The 22,481-nt window shown below is 38.5% G+C and overlaps 1 protein-coding gene across 2 annotated transcripts in view; it reads left to right on the top strand.

Annotated features, from left to right (window-relative positions):
• Positions 1 to 22,481, top strand: part of MAGI2 (membrane associated guanylate kinase, WW and PDZ domain containing 2) — a 1,312,517-nt gene that overhangs the window by 1,170,738 nt on the left and 119,298 nt on the right. For both annotated transcript variants that reach the window (XM_063101323.1, XM_063101322.1), the window contains 3 exons: positions 12,678 to 12,863; positions 17,239 to 17,413; positions 22,039 to 22,258. In XM_063101323.1, coding sequence (XP_062957393.1) covers positions 12,678 to 12,863; positions 17,239 to 17,413; positions 22,039 to 22,258 — 581 coding nt within the window. The remainder of the gene's footprint in view (positions 1 to 12,677; positions 12,864 to 17,238; positions 17,414 to 22,038; positions 22,259 to 22,481) is intronic.

The following is a 22,481-nucleotide window of genomic DNA, read 5'->3' as shown; positions in this document are numbered from 1 at the left end:
ATTATGGACAACAAAACACATTTTGAGGCTCTTTAGTCCTTCTTTTTCATTTCTCATTTATTTCTGACGTTAGAGTAATAAAAATCATTTTATGATGATGGTCTCAGGTGAATTACAATGGAAACATGTTTGCTTAGTGAAAGTGAAAACACATAGTTACAATGCTTGAAAATATAAGGGATGAGAGAAAATACATATAAGCAAAAATCCAGATAAAGTTAAACTGTGAAATATCTGAGTAAGAAAAATAGGGAAAAGAAAGAAAGACCACATGCTGTGATGGTCTCACTTTTCAAGTAAGGAAACTGACATACTTTGTTTGACAATTCAGAGGTCACACTGCAGGTTGTTTCCAAAGTTAATATATTATCAAGATCTTCTTGCTCCTGCACACTTTGCCTGGGGGATTTTTCATATTTAGTTTTATCCAGTCATGCAAAATTGCATTATTTCAAGTTAAAACATGCTATATCCTGTTAGTGGAACTTTGACTTATGTGAGAAACTGAAGAACCAATACATATTCATGTAATCTTCTGGATAACATATTGAAAAGGACAGCTGGCTCAGGAGGGATCATTTGCCTGGGTTAGTATGTGTTTCCATTTACATTAAGAAAATATTGCAACAAGTTATTATCTGCCAGAGGGCTTAGGGGAATACAATAGAAAGCTGATATTGCACATGATTGCTTTTGACATTTACCCATTGTAACAGGGAAACTGTGTGAAGATAGCCAAGTGACTTTTTACAAAACACAATTTCAGAAGCTATAAAAGGAAAAAGGAGTTGGCAGAGATAGAATACACTGTTTCTGTAAAAATGAGAAACATGGCTTGTCAGCAACACCTGCTTGTAACTATCAACCATTTATACTGGGCCTGCTGAGAAATTATTCAGAGCCAAGTACATTGATGGGTGTGAAGCCTCATGTGCTTCAAAAGGCAGTAGAGAGATATAGAGGAAAGAAAGAAAGTGTGGTTTTATTGAACATTTTTAACCCCAAACCTAGGGTTGATCAAATATAATTTTATGACATTTTCTGAACACTGGAGAAGAAATTAGTTGTCCTTTATATTTTTATCTCTCAAGGCTACAGGAGACAATGGGACTTTCTAAAGTTTGGGTACATAAATTATTTGACCATTTTTTTTTCCAAATCTCTAAATGAGACACCAAAATACTGATGGCAGCAACTGATGTAAATTAACAAAAGATATTTCCAATTTCTAATTGATGGTGGTAAAATGGTAACATGTTTATCTCCTTCCATTTCTTCGACCCCAATATAATGATAGTAAGTGAATGAGAAAAGGAGTGGAGCAAGAGCAAGATATTTTAAAGACAGAAAAAGTAGCAACTCATTCATCAAGGCAGAGGAAACCAAAATGAGGTATGGATAACAAAAACCCACTCATTTCTTTAGAAACCCAGAGAGGCTCAGAACTTAAAAAACTTGGGACAGAATAGAATACAACCACCATGACCACCAGGTGTGAGATTTTTTTTTTTTTTTTTTTTTTTTTTTTTGTCTTTTTCGTGACCGGCACTCAGCCAGTGAGTGCACCGGCCATTGCTATATAGGATCCGAACCCGCGGCGGGAGCGTCACTGTGCTCCCAGCGCCGCACTCTCCCAAGTGCGCCACGGGCTCGGCCCTGAAATTTTTATTTTTAAAATAAAAAAACAAGCAAATAAACAGCAATGAAAAAAAAATCTAGAAGAAATGGAGACAATTGAGGGAACAAAAGAAAGTTTCAAAAACTTCTCATTTATATCCATGGAGAGATAAGAGAAGATGTTAACTTTGGACAGAATGTTTGTGTCCCCACAAAATCCATATGTTGAAATCCTAATCCCCAATATAATGGTATTTAGAGTTGAGGTCTTTGGGAGGTAATTAGGTTGAGATGAGGTCATGAGAGTGGAGCCCCGATGATGGGAATAGGGCCCTTATAAAGAGATGAAAAGACCAGAGTTCTCCAACATATGAGGAAACAGCAAGAAGGTAGCAGTCAGTCTTAGTCTGTTTTGTGCTGCTATAACAGAATACTACAGACTGGGTAATTTATAATGAACAGAAATTAATTGACTCACAGTTCTGCAGGTTGGGAAGTCCAGTATCAAGGTGCCAGCATCTGACAAGAGCCTTCTTGCTGCATCACTCCCATGGTGGAAGGCTAGAAGGCCAAGCAAGAGAAAGAAGGGGCCAAACTTGCCCTTTTAGAATGACATTAATCCCACCCATGAAGATGGAACCATCACAACCAAACCCACTCTTAAAGATCCCACCTCTTAACACTGTTACAATACAATTAAATTTCAATATGAGTTTTGAAGGGGGCAGCTATTCCAACTATAGCAGTGGCCATCTGTAAACCAGAAAGAAAGCCTTCACAAAGAACCTGACCATGCTGGCATCTGACCTCAGACTTCCAGCCTTCATAGCTGTGTGAAATAAATGTTCATTATTTAAGCCACTCACTCAGTGGTACTCAACTGGTTAAGACAATATTGGAATCATGAATTAAAAACAGAACGCTTTTATAGAACAACCTGACAAAAGGAAGAGTTCTTAGAAATTGAAAATATCATGATTGAAGTTAAAAATTCAGTAGCAGGGTTGGAAGATAGGGTAAAGGAAATCTTACATGAAGTAGGACAGGAAGAAACAGAAAGTATGAGAGAAGTGATAAGAAAAGTAGCAGCCTAATCCAAGAAGCCAACATCTAATAAGATATCCAGAAAGAAAGGCCAGAGAAACAGAATGGGAATTATCCCCCCCCCCCGCAAAAAAAAAGTGTAATGAAAGTTCTCAAAACCAAACTAAAGGAAACAGGTGTTTATACTAACAAAGAACTATACCAACATACACCACTGTAAAACTTCAGAACACATAAGTACAGGGACAATCTTAAACATTTCCAAAAAGAAAAGGAAAAATAAGTATATCACATACAAGGAACAGAAATCCTAAGGGATCACACCTCTTAAAAGCGACACTGATGGTTGAAGAGAACAGAGCAATGCCCATAAATTTCTGAGGAAAAATTATTTTTTCAGTCTTTAATATTATACAGTATGGAAATCTAAGCTAGAATTCATTTAAATGAGAAGGTAAAAATAAAGACATTTCCAAACATTAAGAATTGAAAAAGCTATTTTCTCCCATGCATGACTTCTTAGAAAGCTACTGTAGGATATGCTACAGTGAAACGAGAGAGTGAATCAAAAAAGACGACACAGGGTTTAGAGAAACATGCAGGCCACTTTGGAGTGCAGCAGGAATCCCCAGGATGACACTATGTAGCAGACTTGAAAGCAACCTACCTACCTCTGGGAGGAAGGTCTGCAGAGGAATAAACTGAATAGATGACTTGATCAGCATTTGGGGAAATGATTAAGGATATGTAGATAGCATATTATGAACTGAAAAAAGAAAGACACAATCAGAAACCTTGATTTCGGTGGAGAAGGAAGGAAACTGTACAAGAAAAGAGATGAAATCACAAACACTACAGTGAACAAGATTTACATGCTAAAATATAAACAGTAATAACTGGTTTAACTAAATATAGTGAGAAAACTATTTTTGCGATAAGGAGAGAAGGTTGGATGCAGGGTAAGAGTGCTAAATCTTCTATCATTATAGGAAGTAATAAATATAACCAAAGTTGATAAATTGAGAAATAGCCATACAAGAGTATTACTTAGAAATATGGAGAAAAAACAGCTGAAAGACTTTAAAATGTTTGCCTCTGGGTCACAGAACTGGAGAGGATGGGGGGAGTTGAGGCAGGAGACTAGGGTTTATTATTATAAGCATTGTGGTTGTATTTAATTTTTTAAATTTGTACACATTTAGTTTGATTAAACTGCTTGAATTATAAGAGGTTTCCAATCACTAGAAGATAGCACTATTATTCTATTTACTTTCTCCTTTTTACATCGTGATGTAAATTTTGAAATTTTTGTACAATTTTCTCATTTTGTAGAATAATCAAGTACTTTCTAGAAATAACCTGATAAGTCCTCTGTAATAAATTATAGATAAAAGGAACCCCTATTCAGGAACTAAGTTTGTCATCATAAAAGTGTGCAACTAGTCCTTTGAAAGATAGATTTACATGTTTGGGATGGAAATATAATACCACACCTCAACCCTGCAATCATATTTTTAAAAGGGTAAGACAACTTGTTTTTCTGCTCTGCAGGGAAGAAGCCCGTTATCATGTTTTAATATCAATAGCTCTCAATTTTTTTTTCACTATTACTGAATCAGCTTGCTGTCTGTTTATTTGTAAACAAAACTTGCTAAAAGCTACAAAATTTTAGTCACCAAAATTGCACGAGTTGAACAACACATAATTTCACTTTCTACCCCTTGACTGGAAAGTCCCAGTGCTGGTTTTATCAAGTGATGGAAATGTGTATCCTTTTCTGAGTCTTTGGGGGAAAATGCAAAAAATGCTGAATAGGGTTGATATTTGGTTTAGCTGGACCAGATTTCCTATCACAACTTTTAGACCAAAACAAGTCAAAAAGGATGTCCCAGCCACGTAGAACCTGGCAAGGTGACTTCTACGAACATACAGAGAAATGAGAGGTATCTCTACAGAAGAAAAATGTGTAAGTGTTTATAAATAGAATCGTTTTTCCATTCTCTCTGTCTAGCTGCCATACTCTACTACACCTACAGATTTGAGGCTCATGACTATTCTGAGGTTTCTTAGTTCCTGCCATCCTAATGTCTGGACATTTTGTCAGATTATGAGGGGAAAAATCATATCAAAAGGATACACAAACTCCTTGAAATATGGTAGTATGTATCACAGTTACTTAAAGAGAGTTACAGAAGAATATTTGCTTTGTAGATGACCCAATAATGAGTGATTTATTCCTAAGAATACTGTTCACAATGAAATAGAGAATCAAGATGATTATTCGGTCTCTTGAATCAATATATGAAGAATCGAGGATATTTAAGTATATACTTGTATTAGTCCATGTATTAGCCCATTTTTGTTGCTATAACAGAATTCCTGGAACTGGATGATTTATAAAGAAAAATGACATTTATCGCTTACAGTTTCTGATGCTGAGGGGTCAAAAGTCCATCTGGTGGCGGCGACAGTGACCCAGGGGTCTCACACTGCAAGATGGTGGAAGCAGAGAGAGCAGAGAGAGAGATATACTCTCCTCTTTTAAGCACTCGGAACCATGCCTTGACCACCATTTTTAGTCCATTCACTACTGCAAGGTCCTACAATCTAATCACCTATTCAAGGCTCCACCTTTCAATTACTGTCATAGGATTTCCCACCCTCTTAACAGTCACAGTGGGGGCTAAGTTTCTAAAACACAGACCTTGGGGGATACAGTTCAAGTTCCAGTGAGTTTGGGGGGGACATAATTCAATCCACTACAATACTTAACAGAAATTATTTGGACTACCTTTTCTAGTGATATGCAGAGAGTGAGAAATGCAACCATGAGAGAAAAGGCTGTGTTTTCTTCTTTCTACCACCCACCTTCCCAGTGATTCTTCTTGGTAGCTATACCATATTCTCATTTACATCTTCATTGCAGACACTAAAAACTATAAAGTGATATAGGAAGAAATACAGTATGGCTACATAGAAGAAGGAAAACCACCTAATTTGCAGCGCGCAGTGCAAAACGAAAATGCAGAGTCCTTGTTCAAAAATTGTTAAGCATGTCAACATGGTGACAGCAGGGCTCTTTGGAGCTTGGGATCCGTGTGACTGCACAAGCCACACACCCATGAAGACAGCCCTGTGTCTATGGGTCCATAAAATCATTCCAAGAAGCAAAACCATTTTAACCCAGATTCATGTTCCAGGATAGAACAGTCAAGTCACAGCTAATTACAATTCCTAAGGCAGTGAGATTTCTTTCAATTACCAATTCACTCTCAGTATTTAGCTATGAGATTTTTTTAAATTAGTGCAAAATAAAAGCGTAAATGGTACTATATGGCTGATGAGTGCTTCTTTCTGTCCAGCCATATAGTTAATACTTTCTATGTAATGCTTTCTGCACTTGGAACCATGAGTTCAGTTGGGTTCCCAAATTGCCAGTGATGGTCCCCTCTTCCCATTCTCCTGTCTCCATAACCATCTGCTTTTTACCAACTGCAGGGTAAAACGAGAATGACTCATGGGTGCTGGGGGGGAAAATGCACTTTTTGAATATGCAGTCCTTAAAACACCAGCTGTTCAATTCTGAGTTTTGCAAATCAGTTGGCTATGAATTTCAGGGAAGACGTTTTCATTTTTGGAAAGCTAAATCTCACAGACTTCTAGAGGAAAACGAGTCATGCTGTCTGCTTTTTTTTAATTTTATTGCAAAAAATTTTAAATACAAAACATATGTTTTTCCCACATCTTCACCCCCTAATGACCAAGAACAACTCTTTCGAAGGACACTGTCACACTCCAGGAAGGGACAACATGTAGCTGAATGGGTTTATCATAATAGAAGATACTAAATCAGGAGTTCTAGAAAGTAGAGATGGAAAATAAGCAGGATAAATACAAGGCTCAGGTTTCTAAAGTCAGAAAAGCAGGTCAGGAGTCTTCACCATGGACAAAAGAGATAGGAACACTCTGATGATTAATCTTCTGTTGTTCCTATATGTTCAGTCTCCATCCATAGAAGCTGGGCCCAAAGCACCATATCAGGGAACTCAGAGAGGGAAGCAGTCGTTGCAAGGGCAGGCAGGACCCCAGCCTACGAGGCATCTCTCCTTGCTCTCCCTTCCTGGATCTGATAGACTCCTCTTTACCTACAGAAGCTGCCACTTTCCTAGGGACACTTGTATTCCCTCCTCCCCAGAGTGACCTTCCTTCACTCCCTTCTCTATTCCTGTTGCCTGTTACCTTTACCATGGATGCACCATTTGTGTTTTGTTTTAAATATTTTTATATGCTTACCCCTGGTCTCCTCAGCCAGACCGTGAGTTTCTGGAGGGTCAAAACCATGTGTTGTTTTATGATGGTCTTCCCTACCAGGCCTAGCACAGTGCCAGTCACTAAGAAGATGCTATACAGAAATATGTTGATTGATGTAGTAATTGATCCTTCTGCCCCAACTCACAATTTTAAAACTAGACAGTAAATAATTTTCACAGATTAATGAAAGAAAAAAGACTGGAATCATGTAATTTTTTTAAAAAAACATTTATATTCATATCAGGTCACAGATTCTAAACCCAAACTAACTTTTCTTGCCTCTTCAAATTAATGACATATTTAACCTTCACAAATTAATGGAATTGTGAGCTAATGAGAGTTTATGCTCTCGATTGCCTTTGAAGTATTTATTTTTGTCACACTCATTTTAGAAACTTCTCTCTTGTAAGTTTGGCATGATTGATATATAATCCACTGTCCCTGTCTAATGCTTTCCTCCATATGTAACTCCACTTTGTGGGATCTATTAACAAGCAGATAATTAAATGCAAACATGGGTCACCGGCTTTGCTTTCTCTGAAATGAAATAGACATAAACAACTAGGAAATAATGAAAAAAGAGGAGGGGAAGGGGATCTAATAATCCCTTCCCTCAGGATTTCAGGAAGAATCTATCACCAAAAATTTCAGGAAGGATTAACCATGAAAGCATGAAAAGTCCTCCAGGTAACCAACCTGTCCTCTTTATGGGGACTGACCTACGCTAAGGTAGGATTCAACAAGAGTTCATTGGCAGAATCAGTCCACTTTGACCAATGGCTGAGGGAGCCTGGGTAGACCATACCAAGGTCCCAGAAGAGAGCTTGACTGCAAAAAGGGTGGACCACTGCTTATCTCTGAATATTCCTACTAAAACAAGTGTGGTGCGTTGGGAAGTGCCAAAAGAGTCAATTCATCTGTATATAGAAAAATATCAAACATATTGCCATATAAATGTAGTCGTGTTTTTACCCAGAAAGGAATAAAGAAATAGAAAAGATGGGTTTTGTTTTCCATAGTTTATGTGATTTTTTAATTAAAAGAAAATTTCTAACTAGTGACACATTGTCTCCTTCCCACATGTCAGTATGTCCAAAACCAAATGACATACTGCAACTTTTCCCAAATATCTGTGTATTCTAAGTACATTGCATCAAGAAGGCTGATCCAAAGACTTGATTTATGTTACTGCCTGACAGATGATGTCTGCAAGGCATGCCATCTAAATGGACTGCACTTTGGCAGTTACCTTAGTCATCAATTCTCAGAGAATTAATGAGTACCATTCATCCCAATAATAGAAACCAAGGTCGGGGACTCTTCCTTGCTCTGTAATTCCATTAGCATTGCACAGAGAGCACTTCGGTCATAAGCTTTGTGGACCTTATCACTGAGCAAATGAAACTGCATCTTGTTTTCAGAGAGAATCCTCTCTGAGCACACCCGTTGTCAAAGATTTGTTGTGCATCAACATTCGATGTACTTTCATACATGGGGGAAATGATAGTGAAAGAAAAGTGAGACTGCCTTCAGCTGCCAAGAGTCTCAAGTATTGTTTTTATTAAAGTAAATGCCAATAGGAAACATTTGCAATAAAACCATGTCAGGTACTTCCAATTAACCAATTGCCGAACATACATTTTTAAATTGTGTGTCGCTCGTTTTATGCAAGCCACTCAATCACTCCATGTGGTTACTGTAGAATTTATTTTAGTTTTCATTCTTTTATTTTAGTTTTCATTCTAACTACCCTAATAAAGTTAAGATGGCCTTGAAACTAAGAGGCATCACCATAAGCAAATAAGTCTGTTTATGTGACACCTTCATCTGGGCAACCCAAGCAGTGTGCTTTTCTAAGTCTCCCTTGTCTTTCCCTTGCTCCTCTTCATTCCAATTGTTTTCAGCCTCCCACATATCAAAAAGAAGGAGTAGCCCCAGGTCTTGCAGCCACAGCAAGGATTTGAATCCTGGCTTTGACACATCCTTGTTTTCTAACAGTAAAATCAGTGTGGTTGTGATAACACTCTGACAGCTACTTCACACTGTTGTTGTAAGGATATGAAGTAAGTGCTTAGCACAGTGCCTGGAAATAAACAAACAAAAACTTATTATTGTTGTTGAGCACATAAAAGTGTGTGTGTGTGTGTGTGTGTGTGTGTGTGTGTGTGTGTGTGTGTGTGTGTGTGTGTGTGTGAAATCTATGTTTTGAAGCATTTGGTATTTTATGCCCAGTAAGTTCCAAATGATCCTCGATAATGGAGGGGAGCAGAGGCATAAATAAGTCAAAACAGCACATCACCCAAATACTACTTGTATGTGTTTTAAAGTTTTTGAATTTCATTTCAAATGTCAGTGTTTCTAATACTCAAAAAAATGACTTCAGACAAAGGAATGACACTATGAAGTCCTAACAACCGGGTCTGAAGAGCTGTCCAATTTTCCTCTCCCCCTCCCTCTTCTCCTCACGCCTTGCCTGTCAAAAGCCAGCTGCAGCGGAGAACCTGCTTTGAGCATAGTTTCTGACTTTTCTCTCTCCTGGATCAAAACCACTCATGAAGTGGTGAAGTGTTTATGATTCTGGGCCTACAGGCAGGCTGCACTCACCAAATAAAGCATGGGGTGCTCACAAAGCAAGTAGTAGATTAGAGGTCCAAGACATACAGTCAAGAGAGGCAGTGTGCTACACTTGCTAAGAGCAAAGGCTGCAAAATCTGGTAAACTGGCGTTCTGAGCCTGTTTGGCCTGTGTGACCTTAGGCAAATTACTAACCATTCTATGCCTCAGGCTCCTGTATCATAAACTTTAATGATATCAGGTACCTCATATAATTTGTTAAGGAGAACAGAACTGGGATTACTTTAAGTGGGAAAGGGGGTGGGGTCAAGGGAGGGGAGTCAGCGAGATATTGGTTAATGAACACAAAGAATGATTACATATTGTAATGACAAATATGCTATTTATCCTGATTAGACCACCACATATTGTACACAAGTATTGACAGTCAGCTCTGCACTCCACAAATATGTATAATCAATTAAGCTTCAATAAAAAAATAAAATTAAAAGTAAAAAACAACTTGTTAAGGATTATATTATATGAGAGGACTTCAAAAAGTTTGTGGAAACATTGAATTAAAAGATAATAAGAATCTTTCCATGAACTGTTTGAAGTTCTCTCATATATATTTTAATGTAGATATAATTATACAGACACACACACACACACACACACACACACACACACATACCACTTAGCACAGTGCTTGGCTCACAAAAGGTAGGAAGAAGAGAAATTGTTAATAATTTTCAATAAATATTGAAGAGTGTGTGTGTGTGTGTGTGTGTGTGTGTGTGTGTGTGTGTGTGTGTGTGTGTGTAAGGCTCGCTGTGGATAATTAAGAGATCTGTATTATGCTGATTACCCTTAGAATAATAAATTTTACTTACAAGTTGGTGTTTTTGTACAGAGACATGCAGCATACTTTTTGCAAAACCAGAGAAAACAGACTCTCGACTGTTTTTGATCCAGTCTCTATCTAATCCCCAAACACATCTCTTTCCCAAATGAAGCTGTTTTTCTGTGTTGATACTTAGAGGATATTGCTCTGTACGATCTTAGAGAAAGCAAAGTGTTCTTTTAGTTTTAGCAACATTACATGTTTATCCTATGTGGAAAGAGACCAAGTTGGTACCTATACACAAGCGTGCACATGCACACTCACACACACACATGCGCACACACACTCTCCCCCAAGAGTGAGATCAGAAATATTTAAAAGATAATAGTAATGAAAATAACAACACTTAATATTTATAGATCAATTCTTCCATTCCAGAAACAGTTCTAATTACAGATGATAAAATTTAATTCTTGGAACAACTCTGTGAGGTCAGTGGTATTATTATTCCAATTTTACTGTTGAAAAACAAATTCAAAGAGGTTATGTCACAGGATAGATATCAATGTACACATTGTGGCCAGGGAGACCAAATCATTTACTATCCCAAAACACTATTGAACATGGAAGGGACAAAATCAGAAATAAAAGTTCACCCTAATTGTGGTTGAAGACTAAATACCTTGAAATACCTAAATTTTTTTTAATCAGTAAATGAATGAGTTCTCACTACAAAAACATTACTTGAGAAACATGTTATCCCAGGACTCTACTATGATCATTAGCATGCTCTGAGTAAGGTGTTCTTAATTAAAACCGTTAGTGCTTATGGTAAATAAAAATGTGTTTGAGAGGCCAACATGATGAGTTTCACTTCAGGAACGCAGGCTCAGCCAATATTTTCATATGCTGTCTATAACCTTTCACAGTAGAAGAATGAGCAAAGCACGGCTTCATAACTCAGTGATTGTCCTTCCTCACCATGGTTACTAGCTGCTGTTCTGCCTTTCACTGTAGCACTTATATGAGATCGAGGAATAGACATGCCTGGAGCATAATGAATGGTAGATTGTGTCTTTTACCTCTTTCTGCAGATTAAATCAATCCATGATTTCACAGGGTGAGCAGCAAGGCAGAGTCATTGACAAGTGACTTCCTGGCTGGGGCTTGCTGTCCTGAAGGGAGAAAGTAAAGGAACAAGTTACTAGATGGTAAGCTCCTTGAGGGAGCTTCCCGAGATACTGTATACTGTTGATGACTGACCCCAGAAATAGTTATACTGCTAGGTACTCGAATGTTTACATTGAATAGAAGCCAACCTGCTAGGAAACTGTGTATTCCCATGTATCTGGCTCTCCTCTCACATATAAATAAATAATAAAAAGAAAATAAGTATTCATTTTTTAAAAAAAGACATATAACATATTTCACCAATTCTGAAATGTTTTTTATATTTTAATATCTCGACAATTAGAGAACACGTTGCAGTCCATGCAGTATTATTTAATCGGCAGAATTATTTTTCTTTCTTATGTTACATAAAATAAAGGTATCTTATCATCAATGACATCTTAGATTTGATGAAATGCATTGTGTACCAGACATTAGCAAGATCTCAGCACCGCGTAATAGAGTAAATCAGAAAGAAGACATAAGGTTTGAAAACTCATCAACCTTGAAACTAAAGCTGAGTAGCTGGGTGGGAGAGTGGTTGTGATTTCTTCACCAAGCACCGGGTGGCTACTACCCATATTAATACATATTTTTTTCCTTCCTTGTTTTCTTCTCTCAGTAAAATAGAAAGGGGTAGAAATTAAGTTCTTGGCATTTATTGTATCTTTCTGAAACTGTGTATTATTGTCTCTAGAGTATGAGCTCTTTGGGCACAACGTTCCACATCTGTGGTTCTCAGACATTCATATGCATTGAAATCTTCAGAGAAGTGTCTTAGAAATCCATGGTCCTCACCTCCTGCTTGGACGTTCTGGTTCAGACGGTCCAGAGTGAGGACCAGATAGCTGTATTTTAATCCCAGGGTGATTGTGATGCACCCCAAAGTTTGAGAACTCCAGGTCCACGTGTTTGGAATTAGGCTATCTCTGCAAAAGACTTGAATTTAGAAACTCTGGTCTCGGTAGTAAGCATAGGACCCCATTTGATAGAAATGACTGTGATTTTAAAAGGCAAATATACTGACTAAAGAAGGAATTGTGACATGGTGTTATTTCTTTTGGGGCTGGGACTGATTGACAGAACATATATTGGTCATGTCCCTAATACCTATTTCTGTCGGGGCTTTTTTTTTTAGCTGTGCCCCATAAAATTGGACGCATCATTGATGGGAGTCCTGCAGATCGCTGTGCAAAACTAAAAGTGGGAGACCGGATCTTAGCAGTGAATGGCCAGTCCATCATCAACATGCCTCATGCTGACATCGTGAAGCTCATCAAGGACGCGGGTCTCAGTGTCACCCTTCGCATCATTCCTCAGGAGGGTGAGTGCCCAGGCAACCTCGCCAAGCTGTGGGCAGCACATGGAAACGCTCACTGGGGCGTTCTCAGCCTGCCTGCCAGGGTCAGGGCGTCCACTTGGCTGCCATCCGTGTAGTGTTAGTGTCAGAGGTTGGGTGCTATTTCCACTTTTGCAAAAACTCACTCTCAGTCACAACCCATATCCTGTTTCCTCACTACCTGTTTCATCCAGAGATCAAGCTAGTTGGCATTACAGGCTAAATAGTGTAAATCCCAAGACTCCAGGTTATGCGATCCTTCCCTATGGTCTCAGAGTAGTGTTTTTATGGTTATCTTAAGCCAGAACTCATTCAACAGAGAAGATAAAGTCACAAAGCTGAAAGAAAAAAAAAAGTATTCATGTTAACAGTTAATCTCTGGAGGATTCTTCAAAGTCAGATTGATTCTGAAAAGCTTGAAGAAGTTTTGTCGTATAGAGAGAGCTCATTTAGAAAATGTGGCATCTGAAAAGAATTTAAAGTTCCCACTTAGCTTTTTGAATTCTCTGTGCAAGGACTCCCCCCTGAGGCTCATGGAGCAGTGAACATTCACAAGTCATAACCATGCTTTGAGGGGCCATGGAGCTTTGAGTATCAATTCACCGTAAAGTCACCATTCCCATAAAGTCACCATTTCCAGACATGGTGGGTTCATGTCTGGTTTTTAGCTGCTGACTCATTAATGATATGGAAGAATTCAGACCCTGGAGCTCTCTGGTGAGTGGAACACAGTGTCCCACACAGAGGCTGATGGGCTCACTCAGCTTGGTACCCTCTGTTCTCCTCAGCCCCCTAATTGCGTTTCAGAATTATCTGACATGCAGGCACCAAATGGCTACACAGCCACCTGACTTTAAATGTAAAACAGTGGTTCCTAACTGGTATAATTTTGTCCACCCCCTGTACCCCCCAGGGAACATTTGGCAATGTCTGGAGACATTTTTGATTGTTGTGATTGGGTTGGAGATGCTACTGGCATCTAGTGGGTAAAGGCCAGGGATGCTGCTAAACATCCTATAAAACCCCAGACAGCCAAGAATCATCCGGCCCAAATTGTCAACTGGGATGCAGTTAAGAAACTCTATATAAATGGAGAGCAAATGAAAAGATTTGGGTTATGAGAAAAGAAAGGGGAAGAATGGTTTGCATGAGAATGCTAATAGATCACCTCTCTTTTGTCACCAAACCAAAGAAGAAAAAAAAAGACAGAGAAAAGAAATGAACAGGATTTTTTTTAACCGGTTATCTGCAGACACCAATATCTATAAAATATTAACTGTAAGCAAGATTGCTCACTAAAAATCTGACATGCTTCTCAGTTTTCCCAGTCTGACATATGTGTGTCCTGCCCTTTTTCCAACATACAGACATAATTTCAGTTGAAAATTTGATGTTGTTAGAAAACAAGCCAAGAGGCAGTTTTTAATAAACACTATTTAATAACTAAAATAATAATGGATTATAGGGTTTATGACATATACAAGTAAAATGTATTACAACAATAGCATAAAGGCGGTGAAAGGTAATAGAACACAATTTTCAGACTTTTACACTATTCATGAATTGGTATACTGTCACTTAAAAGTAGACTGTGAAAATTTAAAGTTTTATGCTATAGATCCCAAAGCAACAACTAAAATAGCAAAGCAACAGCTAAAATTAAAAAAGGAAAACATCAGCAGAAGGTGAAAAAGAATAATAAAAATAATCCAAAGAAGACAAAGAAAGAGAAAGTAATAAAGCACAGATAGAACAAATAACAGGATGATAGACTTAAACATTATAATTGTCTATTTTTTGTTTTGTTTTGTTTTTAACAGCAGATTCTGTTTAAATTTTTCTTTTTTTTTTTAAGACTAAGATCACAGAAAATACGTTCTCTTACCACAATAACAGAACGAACTTTAGAAAACTCACAAATGTGTGGAAATTAAACAACACTCTCCTAAATAAACAATGGGTAAAAAGAAAAATCACAGGGAAATTAGAGAGTACTTTGATTTAAAAATCAAAGCACAACATATCAAAATTTATGGGATGTAGGGCCCATGCAGTGCTTAGAAGAAAATTTATACTTGTAAACAACTATATTAAAAATAAGAAAAATCTCAAATCAGTAATGTAAACTTCTACCTTAAGGAAATAGGAAAAGTAGAGAAAACTTAACCAAAAGCAAATATAAGTAGGAAATAACAAAGATTCCAACAGAAATATATGAAATAAGGAATTAAAAAACAGAGAAAATCACCAAAACCAAAGGTTTATTCTTTAAAAAATCAACAAAATTTGCAAACCTTTATACTGACCAAGAAAAAAGAGAAAGACCAAAATTACTAAAATCAGAAATAAAGTAGGGGCATTATTACATTGTCACTATGACTTTTTATGAGATTTAGTTTCCTTCTATTTCTCATTTGCATTTTTGTTCTACCAGTGGACTTTGTTCTTTCTTGTGTATTCGTGTTAGTGATTATCATTTTTCGGATTCCAGACGCAGGAGTTCCTGGAGGATTTCTTGTAGGGCTGGTCATGTGGTGGTGAATTCCTGCAGCTTTTGTTTGTCTGGAAAATACAATATTTTTCCCTCATTTCTGAAGGATAGCCTTGCTGAGTATAGTATTCTCGGCTGGTTTCTTGTAGTATTTTGAATGTATCATCTCCTCTTCCTCTGACCTGTAGAGTTTCTGTTGAGAAGTCTGCTGTTAGTCTGATAGGGGCTCCCTTATAGGTCACTTGATGATTTCTTCTTGCTTCTTTTAATATTCTCTCTTTGTCTTTGAGCTTTGCCAGTTTGACTATAATGTGTCTCAGAGAGGATCTTCTTGGGTTGAATGTCTAGGGATCTTTTAGCCTCCTGGATATGAAGGTCTATGTCTCTCCCTATACCTGGAAAGTTTTCTGTTATTATTTCACTGAATAGGTTTTCCATGCCTTTTTCTTTCTTCTCCCCTTCTGGAACACCCATTATTCAAATGTTTGTGTACTTAAGGTCGTCCACCAACTCTCTTGGATTTTCTTGATTTTTTTAAATTCGTTTTTCCTTTTTTTGTCCACATGGGTTATTTTGAAAAGATTATTTTCAAGATCAGAAATTCTTTGTTCTGCTTGTTCTAGCCTGCTGCTTAAGCTATCAGTTGTGTTTTTCATTTTGTTGAGTGAATCTTTCAGTTCCATGAGTTGCTACATTGTTTTTTAAGGTATTAATCTCTTTGTAAATTTCCTCCTTCATATCCTGGATTTTTTTTTTCTCATTTCATTATGTTGTCTAACTGAGTCTTCTCATATCTCACTGAGTTTCTTTAAGATTGTTGCTCAGAATTCCTATTCAGTCATTTCAAGGGTTTTCTGCTCTATAAGGCCTGGTATTTGAGAATTACTATATTCATTTGGTGGTGTCATATTTTCCTGGGTTTTTGTGTTTCTAGTATCTCTATGTTGGTGTCTGGTCATCTGGTAAAGCAGTTGCTTCTCCTGTTACTCTGGAGTGCGCTTTGAGGAGAGAGACATCCTCTTCTTTTTCCAGTCTCCACTGGTGACTCTCCTTATGTCAATGCAGTTAAGTGTACAGTGGGCCACCTGCACAATGGTTGTGGCTGCTGCTGAGGCATCAAGCCACTTTTTTGGCAGCCATGGCTGTGGCTGTGGCTGTGGTGGTCCACCCGTGCAGAAGTGATGTTTTCAACTTGCTCTCTTGCCTGCTTTCTGGCAGAAAGGTACTGCCCTCAGATCCCTGCCTATGACCCCAGGCATGCTCTCTTGCCTGCTTACAGGCACAAGAGGCTGCAGCCTTCAGCTACTTGCCTAGAACCCCAAGAGGCAGTTTTTAAAAAGAACAGCTCTATGTCCTTCCTGTGTCCAGTGTTCTTTTTTCTTTCTGGAGAACTGCAGAGGATGGAGGGTCATTAGGCAATAAGATTGACAAGGGACTGGAAGAAATATTGTAAAAAGCATTTACTTTTTCATGTTTAGTTCCTTATCCACACTTTGCAAGACTATTAAGACTTCTCATTATAATCAAAAAGTAGTAGCTAGAACATTTTCTCTCAACAGCAATGCTGGAAAAATAGAATGTTTTAGAGCTACTACTGTGAATATACTTTTATAGTTTTAAAAGGGTTTTTTTGTAGTCATTTCTGCTGACAAAATGACAAGAGACTCTGTTCATAACCTTGTGTAGTAGTTACAATTAATTAAAGGCTACTAATTCCAGAAGTGGTGCTGGATCTTGATCAGTTTAACATGCTATCTAAAAACCTAACACAAACAGAAATAATCAAAGCCTTGAGTCGCCTCTGGTCACCTCTTGCCCCTTTTTTCCTGCTAACCTGACTGCATTTGCCACTTCGATATCCCTTTGCAGAGCTCAACAGCCCAACCTCGGCACCCAGCTCAGAGAAGCAGAGCCCCCTGGCCCAACAGCACAGCCCCTTGGCCCAGCAGAGTCCTCTGGCCCAACCAAGCTCGGCCACCCCCAACAGCCCCATTGCCCAACCAGCTCCTCCTCAGCCACTCCAGCTGCAAGGACATGAAAATAGGTAAAGATTCCTCTGGCTTTTTCAATTCTGAGAGGTGAGGGAGGTGGGAAGAGGGAGCATTTGGGGACAGTACAGGACATAGGCAGGGAAAGAGATTTTCATAAAGTAGAAATCGCCTGTGATTTTGAGATTGTATGTGTGTGTGTTATGTATGGTTTCATTAGTAAATATAACTAAGTGTCTGTCCTTCACAGTAAGAGAAGCTTTCCTGCAGAAATGATGAGCAATTGCAGATGGGTGGGAGTTAACCAGCTGAAAGCGCATTAAAGAGAATCCAGGTGAAAAGCACATGCCAAGACCCTCTGACAGGAGGAGCATGCAGGCATGAAGGATGGAAATAGGCCAACGCAGTGGTGGCAGAGGGAGGAAGCATGGTGTGAGGTGAAGCCAGTCAGGGTGGCAGGGCCAACCCTTAGAGGCCTTGTAAGCATGTTAAAGACTTCGATCTTTATCTTAAGTGTAGTGGGAAGTCATTGAAGAGTTTTCAGCTGAGGACTGACCACACTGGATTTGCTTTTTAAGATCTCAGTCTGCCCTGCAGAGAGCAGACTACAGACTAGTCAGGGTGAATGCAGGTTCTGCAGTCAGAAGGCAGCTGCACATGATCATTGAGCCATGAAGGTGGTAACCCAGAGAATGATGATGGTCTAGAGAGGAGAAGATGTTCAAGGATCCATAGGCATCAATAAATATTAACATTTTTACTGTTTAGGTTGAATGATAACCTTATATCCTCCTACCTGTGATCTAATGAAGTTCTTCCATTCCACATATGGGTTAGACATAGGCATCAGGAACTAAAAGGAATAAGGCATTTTGAGCTTCCAGAAAAGGGATGGCATATAAGAACAACATTGTCCTCTTATTGTGACTTGTGTATAACAGGGAGCCTGGGTTGGGTTGAGCCATTTAAGAAAAAGATGAAGACATGTTCGTTCCCATGTCATTTTCCCCCTTTCAGTGGGAGAAAAACAGAACAACTCACGGGAACATCTCTGAATACAAAACCCTTGCTGTTCTTTTCTGTGATTTTAATGTTTTCTGAACATCTGCTTTCCATCTCCTGCCTCCCATTTGGTAAAGATGAAGTGAGACTCTGGTTTTGATTCCCAGAACTCTCTGGGTTCATCATTCACACTGTTGCAAAGCAAATATTTTCCCTGAGCCACAGGTGGTACTTCTATAAAGCCCTATTCTACTCTGATTTCTACATTTGCTTTCACAGAAAAGCAAATGTCTAGTTGTCATCAGCTGTCTATGTTTTTAATATATACTAGGGAAGAGAAAAGCCCCATAAAGCGAATGATGCAGAGGTAAGAATTTGACAAGCCATAAGAAGAGTAAGGCCTGGGTGCCTCACTAATAAGCCCCAGATGTGTTCATTTTCCCTGTGTTATTTCGACAGATTGTGCTGGCTTTCCCCAGCAATCATTTTAGACTCAGGGGGAAGGACTTGAGTGCTCCAGCAGTCCCTGAGGCAGCTTCAGACTGTTCTGGACTTTGCTACTGTAGATTAATCTGACAGCCACATTCTATCTTCTCCTTTCTAGAGTCAGACTGCCCCAGATGTGGCTCTTGCTTCTAGCCAGCGGGGGCGGGGTGGGGGGATAATCTCATCCCTGCTGTGTTAGAGTTCTGTGGGCAGAACAACAGTGGGGTAAGTCCACTACCGTATCCCACCTGCTATTAGCTCACAACTGGGATACCTCGGCCACTCTCCAAGAAGCAGTGGTCTTTCGATATTTTTTTCCTGATTGCAGAATAAAATATTTCCTAACTCTGGGATTAACAGATTTACTTGATTCAAACTTTTATAAATCACCAACACATTCACCCAAAGTTCTTAGCTATTTTGCTTCAGTAATATTAACAGCCTGGAAAGTGCCCACTCTAATTCTAGAGCCCTTTACTACACTCAAGTTTCCTGGCCTAACTTTCTGATTGTTAGTGGTGGCTCATTTGCATATAAAGAGATTCGGTAATCCTACAGATACCAGAAACTTCGTGGCATCAGAAGAGAAACTCTTTGCCTTTTTCTAGATCAGAATAAGATGTCTCCAAGACAGTATATATGCCAAGTGCACAGCATGAATTTCCTATTAGTTCATTTGTGCAAGGAGCACCCACCCACATGTCAAATCGAGTCAGTTTCCATGTTAGAGTGGGATAAACTAAAATGACCATCTGCTTGCCAATTTCTATTTTGTGAACTAGAATGAGTGATATTTTATCCTGTCTTAATGATTCTTGGACTGGCTTCCCACGACACCCTGCACACTTCTACTCGTTTCTCTGTCCTTTAACAACCTTTTGGTATGTGCTCATGTGCTCAGGAAACACAAGATAATTTTAGTGTGAACATAAGTGAAACACTATTTAAGGAAAAGCATTTGTTGAAAACAACAAAAGAGCCATTATGAAATATATTCCAAAACTAAGTATAAATAGCAGAATTCACCTTCCCCAGCAAGGGCAATTGACATTTGACCACAATTAAAAATAGCTAGGTGACTAGAAGAAGAGCATTGGAAATTGACTTTTTTCACAGACTTTGACCCTGGGTGCTCAATGCCGAAGTGACTCTTGAAGAGCCAACATGATGTACCATCTCACTGTAGGCTACGTTTCTTGGTTCTGGAACTTTTTTGTACCATAAAAACCTGCCAGAATTTACCGTTAGCAATATGGTTTTATCATCTCTAAGCTCTCTTTAGTAATAGAATTAATAGACACAGAAGGTTATATCAATGACTTTCTTTCATAAGTTAGGGAATGTTAAAGAATTCTTCAATGTGTGGTTCAATTTAAAATCCCGACACATGGCATTGGTGTAAAATGAAGTTTGAATGTTTGATGGCCTGGATGGCAGCTGTTGCAAGTTTCAACTATTCCTATTTTTAGTCATTTGTGTAATCTTTGGGGAGATTCTTACATTTCACCCTCTTTTAATATACCTCGTGACACATCTGGTTGGAAATGAGGCACATAATGGATATTTCATACCAATAACCCAGAGTTCATGAAAGTAAAGTGACTATGCTATAAATTAAAATAGCGTGACATCTAAACCACCAAGCCAACTATTTCCAGAAAGGAACCAACACACGCTGACAATTGTCACCCAGTTGATTCCTTTTGTTTAATGCATTCATTTGCAAGTTAAGTAGCTTATTCATAGCGTATTTTAAATAATTCCATTCTCAGCATGCACACTGTCCATGGTGAGTGGACATTTGAGGTATAAAGCAAAGCCTAAATTACGCAACTCAGAAAAGGAATGTCTCCCCTCTGCAGAGTTGAGTAACAAAGGGACCTACTCGAAGGTTGACTAGAACCCCAAATAAACACATTTGTTGCTGTGCACTTTCAATGTGTCCTCACCAAATATTAGATTATACTAGTGACAATTGTTCAAGTCAGTGATATTTTAGAATATTTAATACTAGTCAACATCAGTGAGACTACAAGCCAATGAAGAAATGATTTTAGTCTTAAAGGTAAAAATTCTCCTGGTTTTGAACCCGTTTTCCTGATGTATTTGAGCTCTTCCTTCATGCTAAATATATTCTCAATTTCTCATAGCCTTCATATTAATTTTAGATAAAGTCATTATCTTATAGGATGTATTTTTTTTTAATCTACCTATACCTCCCAGGTAGCTCATTATAGACTATTACCATGGCAATAGGTAACAAACTATAGAATTAAGTGGCCTCTATGCCCTGTAATAATATTTTAGTTTACCTTATTAATGATCCCATAATGGCAAGTACTGACTATTTTAGTCCCCTTTTGGAACTAGAAACCCACTCAGCTTAGAACAGTTTGGATTCACAGTACTAAACTCCTAGTTCTGGTCTTTGTTTATGAGTAACTAATACCTATGGACAAGCAAGACGAATATTGGACATAAACATTTTTGCTTTCCCTTCCATCTTGTGACCAGAGTAGTATTTGATTCTAATCCTGACAGCTATGGTCTAGTATTTAAACCTTCGTGTAATATGTTTCTAATTTTACCAATGATCCAGTGATTTTTCTCCTTGATTTGTAGTTGGTGGTTATACTTGACTATCATTCCTTTAACCTCTATGAAATACTCAAAAAGACCCAACTTAGCAGATTAAAATAGCCTATTATTATGTATTTGTAAAGTATTTAGTAATCATTTTCGTCATGTTTTCATGGAGTAATGATCTGCCAAGAAGTGTGTGTGTGTGCATGTAAGAGAGTGAGTTGGTTTACTGGTGATAAGACAGACTAACATTTTGGGATGTATAGTTAAGTGTTTAACTAGGTTTGCTTTGGTTGTGCAGTTTTTAAATAGCCAAAGTCTAAGAGAGATATCTATGAGTCCCTTCCACAAAGTTCTGTTTGAGCCATCATTTTTACCTTGATTTCTCAAGGAGCCAAATGAAAAATATGCCATATGGCATTTGTCAAAGATTTTAAAATAATGCTTATCATTTATTTAATCTTCTCTAATCCTGAGCATGCAACAGGACCATCAAGAGGAGTGCTTCGCACAAGCTGTTATGGTTGGACCGTGCCTGGAGGTCATGAGATTATTTTACTGTCCTTAGAATGCTGAGATACCAAAGCAAGTCTCATTTCCATTTATTTAGTTATAGGTCAGAAGTAAAGGCAAGGCAAGATGTGAAACCAGACATCCGACAGCCTCCGTTCACGGACTACAGGCAGCCCCCGCTGGACTACAGGCAACCCCCAGGAGGCGACTACCAGCAGCCCCCACCTTTGGACTACAGGCAGCCACCCCTGCTGGACTACAGGCAGCACTCCCCTGATACCAGGCAGTACCCTCTGTCAGACTACAGGCAGCCCCAGGTATCTTTGGGGCTACAGGTGGAGATCATGGCACCAATGGGGTGGGACTAGGACTTTCTGAAGTGCAAGGAAAGAGAGCCAGAGTTCTATTCCTAGTTCTGATATTATCAGGGTAACACCCACATCCTCAAAATGTGCTGGATAAATAAGCCTATTTCAGAGTAAAACAGGACAACATAGATAGATAGGTAGATAAATGGATAGATGGTGAGTGGTCATGGGA

The sequence above is a fragment of the Cynocephalus volans genome, chromosome 6 (assembly GCF_027409185.1).
Source record: "Cynocephalus volans isolate mCynVol1 chromosome 6, mCynVol1.pri, whole genome shotgun sequence".
Lineage (NCBI taxonomy): Eukaryota > Metazoa > Chordata > Mammalia > Dermoptera > Cynocephalidae > Cynocephalus > Cynocephalus volans.
The sequence above is the reverse complement of the archived record's forward strand: the minus strand, read 5'-3'. Positions and strand labels throughout refer to the sequence as shown.